An 18,081-nucleotide genomic window follows, 5' to 3' on the forward strand; every position below is an offset into this window, starting at 1 on the left:
ACTTTAAATTTCAAGGCCAAGGGAGATGAATATTTCGATGTATATTTTCTTCCTTAAGCACACATATTATATGCAACAATTTAGCACACTTGCACTCTAGCGGACACCATTACTTCTTTGCTCCTTTCGTAGCATCCAGACCAGTCACACCCTAGATGCCCTTCCTACTCTCTCGTCCTCAACCGCTAGTCCTCCAAGAACACCAGGTGAGGCGGGCACAGAAGACTTTAAACCCGTGTAAAGCGGCTCCAGAGAGGAGGGCAGAGGGCTGGCCGACAGCTCTGGCCAGCAGCTCTCACCCTGGTCAGCATTAGCAATTTTGGTCACACAAGAGCAGGACGAACAGCGTTAAAAACATTTTTTACCCATGTGCCATTAGGATATATAATCTCTCACAATAGCTTACACAATTTTTCACGGTTGCACTGCTGCTCGTAGTGGTATTTACTGTATGTATTTTTTTCAACATATTATTTATTGTTCGTCTTATATTTTAACACTGCGTGTGCAATTGATAAGTGTTGCAGACCGCCTTATTTAAATGAGGATTTTTCGTGCAAACGGACAGGGCTTTGTCACGCCAAATTTCTTCCCATTACAAAAACCTTCCTATCCCCCATTTACTTCCGGGGTCATTGCCTCTTACGTCATTTCCTCTTACTTACGTCATTTCCTCTTACGTCATTGACAGCGATCGATAGCACTTCGGCTTTGACTGCCCGTCGCTGGGTTTTTTTATTTTTTATAATATAGCGTTAACAAAACGTCTGTATTAATCGGACAAGTATTAATCGGACAAATTAACTTGAGGATATTCCTGACTGCACATTTGACTCGTGGACATATGCGGAAATGAATAGCAGTGCACAATAAGTTAATTCATTATTAATCAACATTATCAAACTTTATTAAAACTACATTTATTTGTTAAATTCAGTTTTTTTTAGTTCTCTGTGTAAGTGAACTAAATTAAAATGACATTTATGTGCACATATGTACCTCAGTGAAGTCAGATGACCCGTGGTCAGACAAACGACAATTTTTAGAATAAGAACATAAAAATAAAGAAAAACCTTGGGTATTTCTTCAAGACTTTAAAATGAGGCAAAAAACTGCAATGTAAAATGATTTTTTATTGTTTACAAATGTTTTGTTCCAAACATTGCGCGAGCTGCACCTAAAGAATGGGGAACACAGATAAAGGACAAAGCGTCAATTATAATCACAAATGGTGGTCACCTCAGAAGTAGAAATGTTATAGTTAAAAGCTCTTAAACCACATCAAGGTACAAACCAATAAAGGTTATTAGATTATTATTTTTGAACCAGTTATTTTTTCCCACAGCTTACATATTTCTCCAATCATTTTTTTTTATGGAGCAACATAGGTATGATACAATTTATTCACTTTTGTGTCATGGCATACCAGTACTGTATTCAGTTATTCTTTGATGACACAGTCGATGGCCTGGACTGAGTTTCTGGATACCCTAAACACTGGCTGAAGAATGCCCTGCAATAGGCCGCAATAGGCCGCTCGCCTTGTCTGTCCAATAACAGAACCTCTGGCCATGCCTTTGGGGAAATTGAAGAAAAGCTCTTCTGATTACAGTTACTAATCCATCCATCCATCCATTTTCTACCGCTTGTCCCTTTTTGGGGTCGCGGGGGGTCGCTGTAGCCTATCTCAACTGCATTCGGGCGGAAGGCAGGGTACGCCCTGGACAAGTCGCCACCTCATCGCAGGCAGTTACTAATCATGATAAACAATACATCAGATATTTCAAGAAGTTGTCCTACCCTTCAATGCCAAAGCGCTCCATTAGAAGGACACACCACCAACGCCGGATTGACTGCATGTCCAGCTAGAGCAGATATAACAATGAGTTCATTATTTTTACCTCTCAGAGCCGCTTATTTTGAAATCTTTTAAATATCTAAATACTTACCACACTGTAGTGAAAAGTAGTGTCCGTACAGAGCCAGAGGGAGTACTAAAAATAGAAAATAGTAATTTTTCTGAGCACATGTAATAATTGTGTAATGAAAAAAATATTTCTCTACTTTGTAATAATCTACTAAATTGATGAAAAGAGTCGTCAACATCAATACTGGAAATGTGATGGATAGGAATATCTCTGGAAGCAATAATTGCAACCAAATATTTTTGTAATTTGATACTGTGTTTCACATCATTGTGGGGGAAGTTTAACCTACTCTTCTTCTTTAAAAATGCTCAACTTACCATGAGCATGAAAACACCACAGTCATTCCCCGAGGTCTGGCGTGGGATCTCCTGGTAATACACATTAGCACCATGAAAATGTATACAGCCTTTGGGTTTACTACAAGAAATGTATATTTTATAGAGTAAACCTATTACCTGCATGTCTTTTCCAGTGAGCTCACTCCAGCTTCCTGGGACGATGTGCTGCGCAATGCTCCTGCAGTAAAAAAGCCAAATGTGAATAAAATAAAATGCAATAAGCCACTTGGCATATTAAAACATGAAGACAAATTGTTAATAAACAACTGAAAATTCTATTAGAACACTGCCAAAGCATGAACAAAATCACGTTTCACCAGTACTGGTCCATGACTCTGTGGTTGGGGACCCCTGTAGCACACCACTGGAACATGGCTAGAATGGGAACATAGCCGAAAGAAGAACATGTCTAAAACATGAGCATAGCGGGCAAGGGAAAGATGACTAGAACAGAACCATAGCCAAAACCAGAACATGGCTGGAACAAAAAGTGGCCAAAATGGAACTGTGGCCAGGATTATTATAAAGGGACCTAAAGATGGCTCTGTACACCTCATCCCCAAAACCGGATGGCCAAAGGGCAAACTGAGAGTCCAGCAACACCTACAATGGTCAATGCAGAAAGAGGCATAAATAATGTAATTGCACAAGAATTATAAGATATCTCCAGTATTTTTCTTTTCAACACTTACACAGAGAAGGTAATGCTCTGGCCCGTTGTGCTTGCTCCACGCTGGGAAGAGGAGTGCATCCTTTAGATGTGCATCCCTCTGTAGTAAACATTTATGAATATTTTAGAAAGAAATTTCAGATTAGTGTAGCTATTATCATTCAAATTTCATTGTACTCACTGGAAGGCTTGACATTGGATCGACGTCTTTGTGCTTCCACGTTGGTACAATATACATGTTGGCAATGAAGACATCTTTGCTCTGTAACAGTTTTGAATCCAAAAACATGAGGATATGTGAGGTTTTATATTAACCATTGAATCAGATTTTTTAATGACCAAAAGCAGCCTCTGTTGTGCAGCTCTAAGAAATCATACATGTCTCTGAGCAGCTTCTTGAACCAGCTGGAGGCAAGCATTTCCGATCTGTCATCACATTACAGATGTAACAAAGTTATACATATCCATGGAATAAGCAGTCAAGTGAAACAAACATAACAGTTACAGTACTGACCGTGGAGTCCATGTCTCTGGACAACCCGAAAGACCAAAACTCTTCTCGGGTTAAACACACCCCTCCCGCTTTAGCGATCAGTTCCATAGCTGGACGATCGCAGGCCAAAACATACTCGAGCTGTTCATGAGAAAATATTACATTACTCGACTTGAGGATAACCTTGGCCACTTCACAAAGCAATAAATGTATATATTTTTAATCATATACTGGCTCCAATGTCAACATTTTTACTCAATTTGAAACCTGCTCACCAGTTGTTTCTGGTCGGGGTGCAGCTCCTTTTCCAGGGTGATGTGGGGCCAGCATATGTATGGTCCGTGAAACAATGACACTGGACCTGTGTCAATCATACAAATAGTTAGAAAGCTACATGTATGGACACATAAACACTTTTTTTCTGAAAAAGTACCTCAGTTTCCTCCTCCGATGATGAAGTCAGCATTTCAGCATCTCCTGGAAGCGCAGGGGCTGAAGGGGAATCCTTTGGCCAGCCAGGGTGAGTCCCTAAATGAGAGACGAGGCATATTATGATACAGGGGAGGGATATTAAGATCTCTGAACAAAAATTGCCTGTAAACAGCATTCAGTTTGACATACTCGGGCGCAGAGGTTTCAGTGATGCATACGGGGTCATCATATGCTTGGGCTTTCCATCCAGGGTCTCCAGCCTAACCATATTGTTTGGAAGAACCTCCATAACTCTGTAACATCAAGGGAATGAGTTCTGGCTTGGTCATCACCAATATGACAATCCTGAAACATTTTACCAGTGGTTAGAATTCAATATTGCATTCAAGCATGTGAGTTACATTCAGACTGAATTACAATCCTAGAGTACAATAGTCAAAGACCACCATTTACTTGGTTTCCAATCAAATAATTTATTATTAATTAATATTAGTGAAATGGTTTCAACAATAATGTTGATTTAAAGTACAGACATTTAACAGTATTATATATTAATTAATATTAGTGAAATGGTTTCAACAATAATGTTGATTTAAAGTACAGACATTTAACAGTATTATACATTAATTAATATTCTTTGCACGTTACCACGAAGACAGAAGTTCCCAGCAGCGGCCCTAACACTCCGCCTGAAATGTTTCGAAGCCTTCTGGTGTTTGACATAAGTCCCCTGGGAAAGATAAAGACAAATATCATTCAGTGACACCACCATTTTCAGGAGATTTGGATTCTATCGATCGCTGTCAATGACGTAAGAGGAAATGACGTAAGTAAGAGGAAATGACGTAAGAGGAAATGACCCCGGAAGTAAATGGGGGATAGGAAGGTTTTTGTAATGGGAAGAAATTGGGCGTGACAGCTTTTACCACGTAGACGCCTGATCATTTTTTGCACATTCATGTTATCATGCTCCTACTTCTGTGCTTTGTGTTAAAACGGCGGCACACATCTGTACCCCATAACACCTTTTCTGAATTGCATTCCAGACAACAGAAACACGCACACTGACACTTAATTCAATGCGCGAGGCTGTGGATCGCATCACCAGTGCATTTGTGCGTCTGGAATGATTCAAACGCAAGAAAATGTGCACAATGAAAGAGATATTTTCATGTAGGATATATTTTATAGTAATATATTTTCAAAAAAATACAACTCCCCCCCCCCACCCCGAAAACATTAAAAAAAATGCCAGCAGACACCAAAACACAATATTTTAAATTGTTTTAATCAGCCCCATAAGTCATTAGCAGCTGTACAATTATAAAAGGAAATTGCTGAATAGACAATATATCTAATATTTTTTATTTCCGTGTTGGCACACACACGAACGGATTCTTGTCTGTTCATCGTCTGTCTGTGCAGCGTGAGCACCAATCCTGCAGCTGTGTGTGAAACTGCCAGCTTGCACATCCTCTCTGATTCGTGCTAAATAAAACACAAAATAGTGCTAGCAAAACAATGATGACTGTTGATAAATCACATTGCACGTGCTTAAAAATCGAAAACCCAGTGTATGAAATCCTTGGAATCGCTTGCCATTTATTCAAACGGTTCTTTTATCGATGCTTCCGAGTAGGGGTGACGTCGCGTAGTGACGTCAGATGTCAAAATGGCGGAAACCGGGCACAACCGACTACATTTTACAAGAAAATATTGCAACAGCGCTACTTGTAACAATTATAAGGCTGATAGTTCATCAAGAGGAGGACATGCGAGCAATATGCTGAAACATTTGAACACACAACATGCAATAATTATAAATACAAGTTGTGTTTTTAACTGCCCCTATCTAATCCCAGCAGCAGTAACGCTAGCACGTCATCTGAATACAACAGGTACTAACTCCTCCTATCATGTTAGCGCTATTATTTGTTATGATAAATGATAAATGGGTTATACTTGTATAGCGCTTTTCTACCTTCAAGGTACTCAAAGCGCTTTGACAGTATTTCCACATTCACCCATTCACACACACATTCACACACTGATGGCGGGAGCTGCCATGCAAGGCGCTAACCAGCAGCCATCAGAGGCAAAGGGTGAAGTGTCTTGTCCAAGGACACAACGGACGTGACTAGGAAGGTAGAAGGTGGGAATTGAACCCCAGTAACCAGCAACACTCCGATTGCTGGCACAGCCACTCTACCAACTTCGCCACGCCGTCCCCAATTGTTAAATTTAAATGAATGCCCTCTCATTTAGATGAGTATGACGAGAGACAGATGGGCAGCCCCAGTTCACGTCTGCCGCTAGTCGAATATCACAGAGCAGTTTGACTAAGTTTGTCGTCAAAAGTTTGGATTTTCGGTAGATGAATGTTTAATTGTAGTCGGAGAAAAGTTGCATATTTTCCTGCAACCAGATTTCATCTCAGTCATTATATTATACATATGAAACTCATATAAATCAATCAATCAATCAAAGTGTACTTACATAGCCCTTAATCACAAACGTCTCAAAGAGCTGGACAAGCCACAATGACATCATCGGCTCAGATCCCACATCAGGGCAAGTAAAAACTCAACCCAATGGGAACAACGAGAAACCTTGGAAGGGGCCGCAGATGTGGGCAACCCCACCCTGGGTGACCGGTGCAATGGATGCAGAGTGGATATGGTTAATAATGTGTCGCCGCGCCCTTAACAAGATTCACTTTCACTAAGGTTTACATTTTGCGGTCTGCTGACGCCAATGCGCTTTTGAAGCACTAAAACATTTGTTTATTAATGCGCCTGTTCTTGTGCATGTTGAGCACTCCTTTCCCTTTTGTGTTAAGGTTGATACCTCCGACTACGGGGTAGGAGCTGTCCTCTCCCAGAAGTCTATCACCGACCAAAGTGCTGCACTCCAGCGCCTTCTTCTACCGCCGCTTGACCCCCACTTAGCGGAATTACTATATTGATAACAAGGACTTGTTGGCCGTCGTGCGGGCTCTGCAGAAGTGGAGGCACTGGCTGGAAGGCGCTAAACAGTCGTTCGTAGTGTACACCGACCTCAAGAACTTGGCTTACATTCGTGCAGCTCAAAGGCTTAACCCCAGACAAGCGCAATGGGTACTTTTCCTCACCAGATTAAATTTTATTGTGACTTTTCGCCCTGGCTCCCAGAATGGCAAGACCGACACTCTCTCCAGGATCTACTCATCCCCCCCTTTGGAGGCCTCTCAGGACACTATCATTCTCAAGTCCAAGATCCTGGGCGCCCTTCAGTTGGAGGTGGAGAAAAGAGTTACTAACGCTCTCAAGGACTCTTCACCTCTTGAGGGTTGCCCAGTGGGGCGACTGTATGTGGTTCCAGAACTGTGCCCCGATGTCCTCACTTGAGCAGACTGTTCCAAGCTTTCTTGCCATCCAGGGATTGCTCGCACCATTTTCCCGTTGACACAGGTTTTGGTGGCCCTCCTTGCGAGCAGACGTTGTTTGTGTGCGCAATAAATCCGTGTTATAATGTGGTATTAGAGTTCGTCACAGGCCTCTCGCCTTCTAATGGTAATACGGTAATCCTTGTGTACCGTTTTTCTAAGATGGCTCACTTTGTCGCCCTCCCCAAACTACCTTCCGCACTAGAAACTGCTGAGCTGCTTGTGTGTCATGAGTTCAGGCTGCATGGCATTCCCTTGGATATTGTTTCAGATAGGGGCCCGCAGTTTTCTTCTGTGGTTTGGAAGACATTTTGCTGGTCTCGGGGGGCCTCACTGAGCTTGTCCTCTGGCTATCTGGCTACCTGGAGTCAGTCATTCTATGCGTCTGCCACCAGCAGCCTTCCTCGTGGTCGTCTAATCTTACATGATTGAATATGCCCATACCTCTCTGGTTTGCGCTGCCACAAGCTTGTCTCCATCCCTTGCTGCATACGGGTACCAACCTCCAGCCTTTTCTTTGTTGGAGTCAGGGTCAGCTGTTCCCTCTGTGACCGCTCACCTGCATCGTGCCTGGCGCAACCCCCAGGCGACACTGTCTCGTACATCTAAGCAAAGTCAGCGGCTTGCCAATCGCCATTGCACCACGGCACCGAACTATAAACCTGGTCAGAAGGTATGGCTAGCTTGGAGCGTGTTATTAACCCTTCTTCTGTCCAGCTCCAACTACCTGACTCACTCAAGATGTACCACACGTTCCACGTCTCTCTCTTGAAACCAGTTGCCTCCAGCACCCTAAGCCCTCCTGAGGTGCCTCTTCCTTCTCAGAGGCTGCTTGACGGCCACCCAGCATTTACTGTCAAGGCCATTCTTGACGTGAGGAGAAGGGGTAGGGGTTTTCAGTATCTGGTCGACTGGGAGGGGTACGCCCCGGAGGACAAGTCTTGGAACTCCTGCGTGCTCATTCTTGACCCCTCGCTGTTGCGTTAGTTTTATAACCGTTTTCCGGAAAAGCCAGGTCGGCCACCGGGAGGCTTCCGTTAAGATGGGGCTCCTGTCCATCCATCCATCCATCCATCCATCCATCCATCCATCCATCCATTTTCTACCGCTTGTCCCTTTTGGGGTTGCAGGGGGTGCTGGAGCCTATCTCAGCTGTATTCGGGCGGAAGGCGGGGTACACCCTGGACAAGTCGCCACCTCATCACAGGGTGAATGTGAGTGTGGATGTTGTCTGTCTATCTGTGTTGGGCCTGTCATGTTTTACATTTCCCCTGTTTTCATTTTTGTGTCTGTCTTTTCCTCTTTGCGGTTTCTCACTCTCTCTCTCTCCTGTTGATTACAGCCTTGGTTGCAGCTGGAGGCGAGACAATTGGCACATCTGATTCATGTTGTCTTGTGGGGAGCTGAGAGGAATGGGCAACTCGTTGGTTCTTTCACTTTGTCATGCCTTCCTGTGAAACCTGCCAGCACTCCACTGTTTCCAGTGTTCACCTTAGTTACTTTTAGCTACTTTATATTTTCCCAGTTGTCTCCAGCCTTCCAGCTGACTATTTTTGTTATAGATTTAGTCAAATAAATATATTTTTGTTTCACTTGCTGTTCCGCCTCTGTATCTGGGGTCCAGACCTAACTGAGACGTTACAAATCAACCCTTTTTTCTCTTTTTTTTCCAAAATAAGAATCGATAAGAGAACCGTAATAGAACCGAATCATTAAAAATATTATCAATTCCCGTCCCTACGCGTGCTAAATAATTTTATTTTGCATTTTCTCCTCCCAATATTGAGGGTGTTTTGATGATCAGCAAATATTTTGCATATAAACGAAGACAGAGACGCAAAATGGATGGCATGCCCTATTCTGTTCACTTCACAGACACAATCCACTTTGCACACGTATTGCGTGTGGTATCAAGTTTGCACATGTTTTAGTACACGCAAACCTTTGATAAATCAGGCCCACCGTGTTCTATTATAGTCTATTCTATAGCACTTGTCCATCTGCATTTTAACTACTACAGTATGGTGACTGTATTCTTTATCTGTCCTGAGCTGAGGTCATGCAGCATCCTACTGTTTTATATGGGTATCCATTTTATTGTATTTTTATTATACCTGAGTCCGTGTATTTTGTGGTACTGTTTATGTCTGGCGTTCGTGCTGTCTAACTTAATTTTTATTAACCTTTTTGTATATACTGTTAACCTGCCAAGCACTGCAGATGGAAATTAGCCATTGGCTATAATCTGGCACATTTATGTGTTGTATGTTCATCAATGTGCATTGTAACATGCTACAAAGATATAAAAAATGACGACTTCCTATGAGGGGTATTATTATACATCTATGAATAAACTTATCAATGTGTTTTAGTAGGACAGGCGTAAGTTATGTCTGAGAAAATGCGGTCGTTTATAAATTATCTATTATTTCTGTTCAGCAAATGCGTAATGCAATACCACCTGAAATGAAAGCCAAGCAACAATGCTTCTTCTAAGGCGGTCGGCAATCACAAACATAAATGAAAGCTGAGCCATTTTACCTTGGTAAATACCAAATTGAGTTGAAATGTTGAAAGGGCAATAACTACCAGCATGGCAATTAATATGAGCATATAAATATAACTATCACTATGTGATACTGTGCAAGTTCGTCTAAGTTTTCACACATGTTGTATTCATTTAACAGATATTTTCTTTTATGTGAAATAATCCATCCATCTATTTTCTAACGTGTGTCCCTTTCGGGGTCGCGTGGGGTGCTGGAGATAGCTGCATTCGGGCGGAAGGCGGGGTACACCCTGGACAAGTCACCACCTCATCGCAGGGCCAACACAGATAGACAGACAACATTCACACTCACATTCACACACTAGGGAGGTGGGGGGAAGCCGGAGTAACCGGAGGGAACCCCCGCAGTCATAGGGAGAACATGCAAACCTCACACAGGAAGACCCCGAGCCCGGGGATCGAACCCAGGACCTTTGTATTGTGAGGCACATGCACTAACCCCTGTGTAACTGTGCTGCACTTTATGTGAAATATTATTTACAATTAGATAGTCTTCATAAGACTACATTCTATAATTAAGTTAATTGATTTGAGGGTCCATGGCCCATTATTACCAAAAGTACACTACCGTTCAAAAGTTTGGGGTCACATTAATATGTCCTTATTTTTCAATGAAGATAACTTTAAACTAGTCTTAACTTTAAAGAAGTACACTCTATTCATTGCTAATGTGGTAAATGACTATTCTAGCTGCAAATGTCTGGTTTTTGGTGCAATATCTACATAGGTGTATAGAGGCCCATTTCCAGTAACTATCACTCCAGTGTTCTAATGGTACAATGTGTTTGCTCATTGGCTCAGAAGGCTAATTGATGATTAGAAAACCCTTGTGCAATCATGTTCACGCATCTGAAAACAGTTTAGCTTGTTACAGAAGCTACAAAACTGACCTTCCTTTGAGCAGATTGAGTTTCTGGAGCATCACATTTGTGGGGTCAATTAAACGCTCAAAAGGCCAGAAAAAGAGAACTTTCATCTGAAACGTGACAGTCTATTCTTGTTCTTAGAAATGAAGGCTATTCCACAAAATTGTTTGGGTGACCCCAAACTTTTGAACGGTAGTGTATATTTTTTTATAGCTTTTAGGATCAACCAATAACTGATTTTGAAATAATGACTCATACCAAGCAACGGGGGTCAACCACACCGCCTCACTGAGGTAGAAGTTACTGTCCATTACTTGATCAGAGTTCTCTGAGAATGTTCTGGAATAACTTCTAAGCTAAGACTCCTTGCTAGGAATTTTTATGTAAAGTTGGGCGCTCTCTGAGAGGATTCTCAGAATCTTTAGGAATACGGGCCCTGGGTTACGGTCTACTAAAAAAATACCAGTTATAATTGGGGTAAATGGGGCCGAGACAGTTCTTAAGAGAAAGTGTGTATACTTTATTTTTGTATCCTCTGTTAACAACGTTGCAATCTAAAAAAAAAAACTCCCTGGAGAAATTTCAGACTGCTATCCTTCAATCTAAACCATCATCCCAGATAAGGAACAGGGTTGCACAAGAGATAGGATAAGCAGCAGGAAATAAACGAATGCACAAAATGTAATTTATGATTGTTGTACACTTGCAGCACAACTAACCAAAGTACTCAAGGTGACCTATCATTATATGTCATATTGTGTTGTATGAAAAAGTTATATTGCAAAGTAATTGTAGTGAATCATATCCAACTGCTAATCTGCCTATACATTATTGTCAGTGTATTATCGTATCAGCATGTAAGTGGCCTCTAACAAGTTTTTTGCTTTGTTCGTGTAAATGTTGATCAGCTGGTGTTTACTGGTTAGTTAGCATGCAAAATGTGTGGTTTTTTTTTTCCACTTTGAGAAGTATTGTATGCTTCTGAGTGTACCTTCAGCGTCTGTTATTGTGTGCTGTGCTCATGCACTCAGGTAAGCTTCTCTAATTGCTGTGAGATGCATTAGCACTCAGCCGCCTCTCTCTCTCTCCGCCTGCGCCTTTGTTTTTCACCCTCAGTGGCAGTCTGCGGGCCAGAAGACAATCAGAGCAGAAGGGTCATTTTCTGCAAGAACTCACCTCACTCTTCCAAGCATCGTCCCTGACAGCCTCACGCTCTGCAGGAGCCCTAAATTAACACTTGACGCGTGCGAGGCTCGGCTCTGATGAGGCTGCGGAGAGACAACATGTCAGAAAACAAACACTCCATCATTTTTGCTTAATTTCCTCCGACACTGGAGAAACACACTCACCTGAAAGGGTTGGAGAGGGATGTGGTGACACTCAGCATTATCTCTCGCTGTGGATCTGCTGCTTTTGAGGCAGAGGATAGAGCAATTGTGATAAATAAGGAGGGGTGTTCAATAGAAACGGCTAATTGTGCAATTGCCATGACTGACTTCAGATTTAACCTCTTCTTGGTAAAGATACAATCTCTTTAATGCAACACAATACTGTACGGGAAACAAGGCTACGACCATTAGAGATTAAAATATACAATATACCTTGATGGTCCATCGTAATCTATTCTGGTATATTTCAGATTTCTTCGGATCCCCCCAGAAAATGTTCTCATCAGAAACAATGGAAATAAGATTTGTCTGTTCCAGGGTCAAACTGTAGCCATCATAACAACTTCATTAACTCTACATTTATGATAGGGCGGTCAATGGATTCAAATGATATAAAGGGCCCTCTAATGCTGACAACGTTAGCAGTCATTTCATAATTATGGACCTAAAAATGATTTGGTTTTAGGCTGGTTTTGCAACACGTTTTGGAACGTCCGATTTTAACTTCAAAATGCTACTGATGTGGCCACAGGATAGAGTTGCCAAACGGGAAAGGTTTTTTGAATTCTTTGCATGTATGTTATATAATTTTACATTACATTTTCAATAATAATAATGTTAGTAAAACCCAACAAATTGTGAGGTACATTACTGTATTTCCCGGACCATAGGGCGCACCGATTTATAAGGTGCGCCACTTATTTTTTGGAAGGTGTCAAAATTTTGCATAGATTATGTTTTACAGGTCATCTTCAAGTCGCTTTCTGACAGTCACTTAAGGATGCGCCGTTTGGTGGGCGGTCTTATTTACGTGGCTCACCTTTGACAGCGTCTTCTCCCCGTCATCTTTGTTGTACCGGTGTAGCGTGCGAGGATGGGAGTTGAAGAAGTGTCAAAAGATGGAGCTAACTGTTTTAATGACATTCAAACTTTACTTAAATCAATAACGGAGCAGCATCTCCTCATCCGTGGATCACTAGTACAATAACAACGCCGGAAATGTGTCCCGTGAAAAAACGTTCGACTGGAGCATTGTAATAACTAAAGTTTTTAGCGTTTCCACAGGGTGATATAAGTTAGAACTTTACAATACTTTATACAGCGGAGGATGAATGTCCCATATTAAGAAGATAGAGAAAAAGAAGAAGCTTATCGACTACTGCGTTGGCACGAACTACAATGGCGGATGTGTGCAAATTTTCAGGATTTATGCAGATCCCAAATACAGATCAGCAGGTACCAGAAGGTAAGAAACGTTGGTTTTGCATAATATTGCGAAACAAAACGCCAGATAATGTGTCTGTTAATAGGTGCCATTTTGCAGTGCTTATACACACACCATAATAATACCCGTATGTTGAAGAGTACGTCTGACTACGGTAGCTGTAATGCTCCGGCAATCCATCAAGTGGTGTGGCTTCTTAGCTTACCAAAGTCGTTCTAAAACTTTTAGAGAGATTTTTGAATGCAGTGTGTAATGTTCTATATTATCAATGGAAAATGTTAAGTTTTGGTGTTGTTTACTAGTGTCATCGAGCAATCTACACGTATCTCTTATGTGTGACTGGTCACACTTATCATTCCACAATGTACCTAATAAAATATCTTCGAGGTCAGTAAGCACAACCAGAATTGTTCCGTAGATTAGACGCACCGGGTTATAAGGCACACTTTTAAGTGCGCCTTATAATCCGAAAAATACGGTACATGGGACATGTGTCTAAAAGACAGCTAAAAAAGGTTAGTAGATGAGAATAAATCCAAAGGTAAATCATAGTGTAGAAATGCACCCAGGAAATGTAGTCTTGATTTTCAAAATGTTCTTTCGGGGTTTGTGTGGCAGCACTTCATGCTGATAGAAATGTTCCTATTTTTTTCTGAATTTTTAGGTTTTTTTTCTCAAAGAGTGCTCGTATCCCCTATCCAGATAATTCCAATCTCAGGGCATTCAATCGATCACATCTGGACTGTTTGATTTGTCTTAGAAGACGCTTTGCCTCGCATCCAAGTAGGCTTTATCAGTTCATGCTCATAGACTTATTTTGGTTAAATCTAGTTTTAGATTTTAGATTGGCTAGATGAGATCTGACCAATGACCTGGATGAATAAGAATATCCAAAGACAAAATAATCCAATGTTTTCCAGAATGTTCTCCACAATACTGAACAACTGACTACGGCATTAAAAGTTGTTCTCAAAAGCAGTGCACCTCTGGCCCCACGTTGACTTAAAGGCCTACTGAAACCCACTACTACCGACCACGCAGTCTGATAGTTTATATATCAATGATGAAATCTTAACATTATAACACATGCCAATACGGCCGGGTTAACTTATAAAGTGACATTTTAAATTTGCCGCTAAACTTCCGGTTCGAAACGCCTCTGAGGATGACGTATGCGCGTGACGTAGACCGGCGAACACGGGTATGCCTTCCACATTGAAGCCAATACGAAAAAGCTCTGTTTTCATTTCATAATTCCACAGTATTCCGGACATCTGTGTTCGTGAATCTGTTTCAATCATGTTCATTGCATTATGGAGAAGGAAGCCGAGCAAGCAAAGAAGAAAGTTGTCGGTGCGAAATGGACGTATTTTTCGAACGTAGTCAGCCACAACAGTACACAGCCGGCGCTTCTTTGTTTACACTCCCGAAAGATGCAGTCAAGATGGAAGAACTCGGATAACAGAGACTCTAACCAGGAGGACTTTTGACTTGGATACACAGACGCCTGTAGAGAACTGGGACAACACAGACTCTTACCAGGATTACTTTGATTTGGATGACAAAGACGCAGACGTGCTACTGTGAGTATGCAGCTTTGGCTTTTTTTGCGTATGTACGTAACTTTTTTAAAATATATAAGCTTTATGAACCTTGGGTTAGGTGAACGGTCTTTTGGGCTGAGTGATTTTGTGTGTTGATCATGTGTTTGAATTGTATTGGCGTGTTCTATGGAGCTAGGAGCTAGCAGAGGAGCTAAGAGCTAGCATAACACGTACCGTACCGTACGTGCGCGTCATGTACGTAACTTTTTAAAAATATATAAGCTTTATGAACCTTGGGTTAGGTGAACGGTCTTTTGGGCTGAGTGATTGTGTGTGTTGATCAGGTGTTTGAATTGTATTGGCGTGTTCTATGGAGCTAGGAGCTAGCAGAGGAGCTAGGAGCTGGCATAACAAACACACAGGTGTTATTATGCAGGATTAATTTGTGGCATATTAAATATAAGCCTGGTTGTGTTGTGGCTAATAGAGTATATATATGTCTTGTGTTTATTTACTGTTGTAGTCATTCCCAGCTGAATATCAGGTACCGTGAGTATGCAGCCTTGGCTGCTAAACATTCGATAACTTGACCGTATGTGCGCGTCACGTACGTAACTTTTTAAAAATATATAAGCTTTATGAACCTTGGGTTAGGTAAACGGTCTTTTGGGCTGAGTGATTGTGTGTGTTGATCAGGTGTTTGAATTGTATTGGCGTGTTCTATGGAGCTAGGAGCCAGCAGAGGAGCTAGGAGCTAGCATAACAAACACGCAGGTGTTTTTATGCAGGATTAATTTGTGGCATATTAAATATAAGCCTGGTTGTGTTGTGGCTAATAGAGTATATATATGTCTTGTGTTTATTTACTGTTGTAGTCATTCCCAGCTGAATATCAGGTCACCCCCGGCTCTCACAGCATCTTCCCTATCTGAATAGCTTCAACTCCCCACTAGTCCTTCACTTGCACTTTACTCATCCACAAATCTTTCATCCTCGCTCAAATTAATGGGGAAATTGTCGCTTTCTCTGTCCGAATCTCTCTCACTTCATGCGGCCATCATTGTAAACAATAGGGAACTTTGCGTATATGTTCAACTGACTACGTCACGCTACTTCCGGTAGGGGCAAGCCTTTTTTTTATCAGATACCAAAAGTTGCAATCTTTATCGTCGTTGTTCTATACTAAATCCTTTCAGCAAAAATATGGCAATATCGCGAAATGATCAAGTATGACACATAGAATAGATCTGCTATCCCCGTTTAAATAAAAAAAATTCATTTCAGTAGGCCTTTAAGTAAATCAACAAAAATAATGGGGTCAAACTAATACATACGATTGTTTAAAGGGGTCATATTATGATTTTTTTCTACATTTAAAATATTTGCATGTGATCTAAAAACATACAATGGTGGTTTTTCGGTCAAAATATTGCATAGATTATGTTTTACTGTCCTAAAACCGCTTTCTCACCGCCCATTCAGGATGCACCGTTTATTGGTCAGTCTTATTTACGTGCCTCCACTTCGACTGCGTCTTCTCCCCATCAGACATGTTGTAATTTTTAGCGCTTCTTAAGCAAGTTTAGAAACAGATTAGGTTCGAACTATGCACTACATGGTATTAGAAATGGCAACAGCGGAAGATGAATGTGCATGTACGAGCCAGTCTGCCCCACAACAAAAGGATAGAGATGAACAAAGAGCTTAATGACTATAACCAATGTTCCCTTTTTCATGTGTCTGAGCAAACGCACAAACTCCCTGAGCATTCAGTGGACCACATGTGAGCAACATCAGACGTGCGCACTGTTACCAAAACCAGCATCACATCTGTGCTAGGGCTGACAAAAGTTAAATGTCTTGTTATAATAATCAAACTGCAGTCATTTTCAATATGTTATTTTCTAATATAAGTGATTTGGCCCAATGACAATGTAAATACAAATGTTGTTTTATATGAGCTGTATGTTGGATATCTGGGTTGGGGTCCTGCTGTGGAAGAATTTGAGACATATACCCCTTTCAGAGATCACATTTTGTTCGCCTAAAAGCATTCACATTTTGCACAATGAAATGTAAAATGTAGCAAAGCATGAAATAAAGTGTACAACTTTTTGCCTTTAAAATATATCAGTTTTTATTAGCATTGATGTAATATAGTTCCTGCATTTCATGATTCATATCCATAAATGAACATTCTTAATACATGACACTAGAATAAGCAACAATCTCATTGTGGAGTTTGGGTGTACATGTAGTGTCCATTCGTTTTAACAAAATAAGTGTTAGCATGCAGCATGTAATTCTTTTAACTGTTTTTGCTGCTATAAGCTAACCTGCAAAAAACCAGCAACATGCACGTAACACGCTGTTAATGACATTGACTAGCTGTGTGTGAACCGCGTTTGTATGTGGATCTGGTAGTTACATTCTATGTGTAGTGATGGAGTTATCACGCATCACTGGCTGACCCGAGTGTGGGCATGTTTTGGCGCAAATGAAAGGGAAAGCGGTTGCGGTCTAGCCGACATATATTTTGTTTGTTGTGGTGTAATTACGGCAGAAAGAGTGCATTTTTAGCTAGATACAAGTTTTGTTGCCAATGTTGGTTTAGTCTGGTTACAGGCGACAGTAATCAGTTTTTCTCAATAAAATTATATTGATGCGGACCTCCTTGAAACATCTCGGCAGACGTCATCATTGTTTTATCTGTTGTGACCACTTGTTGTCACTCACAGTTGCCTCACAAAATGGTACGGAATACATTTTTTAAATTTTGTTTAGAGTTCAGGTTGGATTTTGCGTTTAGATTTTGTGCGCTGCATAGATTTTTTGTGCACGAAGGACACAGAGCAGTGTGCTATTGCGCAGGCGCGTACGTTAGAGGGAACATTGACTATAACGTTGGACTACAATAGCGGATTCGCACAAAACTCTTCGGGTGAAACTTTACCATATGTGGCGATATCTGTTAATGTCACCAATGGAAAAAGCTTGTTTCATAATTATCTCACCTATTGGTAACTGTTGTTGTGTATTTTGGATCTGCATAAGTCCCAGAAATTTGAAATCAAACCATGGCAGAGATATTTGGTTATGCATAATAGGTACTCTTTAAAACACACACACCGATTATTTACAGCAGGGGTCTTCAACGTTTTTTCAGGCCAAGAACCCCCTAACTGATGGGACGGTGACCGACCA

The 18,081-nt window shown here is 41.2% G+C and overlaps 1 protein-coding gene across 3 annotated transcripts in view; it reads right to left on the reverse strand.

Moving 5' to 3' along the window:
• Positions 1-1,446: 1,446 nt before the first annotated feature.
• LOC133645659 (uncharacterized) overlaps positions 1,447-18,081 on the reverse strand; it is a 51,698-nt gene continuing 35,063 nt past the window's right edge. The window contains exons 2-18 of one of the 3 annotated variants that reach the window (XM_062040507.1): positions 12,070-12,127; positions 11,897-11,988; positions 11,712-11,843; positions 4,510-4,591; positions 4,051-4,154; positions 3,863-3,957; positions 3,705-3,790; positions 3,451-3,570; positions 3,315-3,362; positions 3,118-3,198; positions 2,959-3,036; positions 2,577-2,641; positions 2,384-2,444; positions 2,246-2,296; positions 1,950-1,994; positions 1,801-1,865; positions 1,447-1,575 (exon numbers count right to left, since the gene is read on the reverse strand). In XM_062040507.1, coding sequence (XP_061896491.1) covers positions 1,491-1,575; positions 1,801-1,865; positions 1,950-1,994; positions 2,246-2,296; positions 2,384-2,444; positions 2,577-2,641; positions 2,959-3,036; positions 3,118-3,198; positions 3,315-3,362; positions 3,451-3,537 — 666 coding nt within the window. In that variant the 5' untranslated portion in view covers positions 3,538-3,570; positions 3,705-3,790; positions 3,863-3,957; ... (3 more) ...; positions 11,897-11,988; positions 12,070-12,127 and the 3' untranslated portion in view covers positions 1,447-1,490. The other 2 variants (XM_062040509.1, XM_062040508.1) reach the window with 2 other exon arrangements.

This window comes from Entelurus aequoreus, linkage group LG03, assembly GCF_033978785.1.
Source record: "Entelurus aequoreus isolate RoL-2023_Sb linkage group LG03, RoL_Eaeq_v1.1, whole genome shotgun sequence".
Taxonomy (NCBI): domain Eukaryota; kingdom Metazoa; phylum Chordata; class Actinopteri; order Syngnathiformes; family Syngnathidae; genus Entelurus; species Entelurus aequoreus.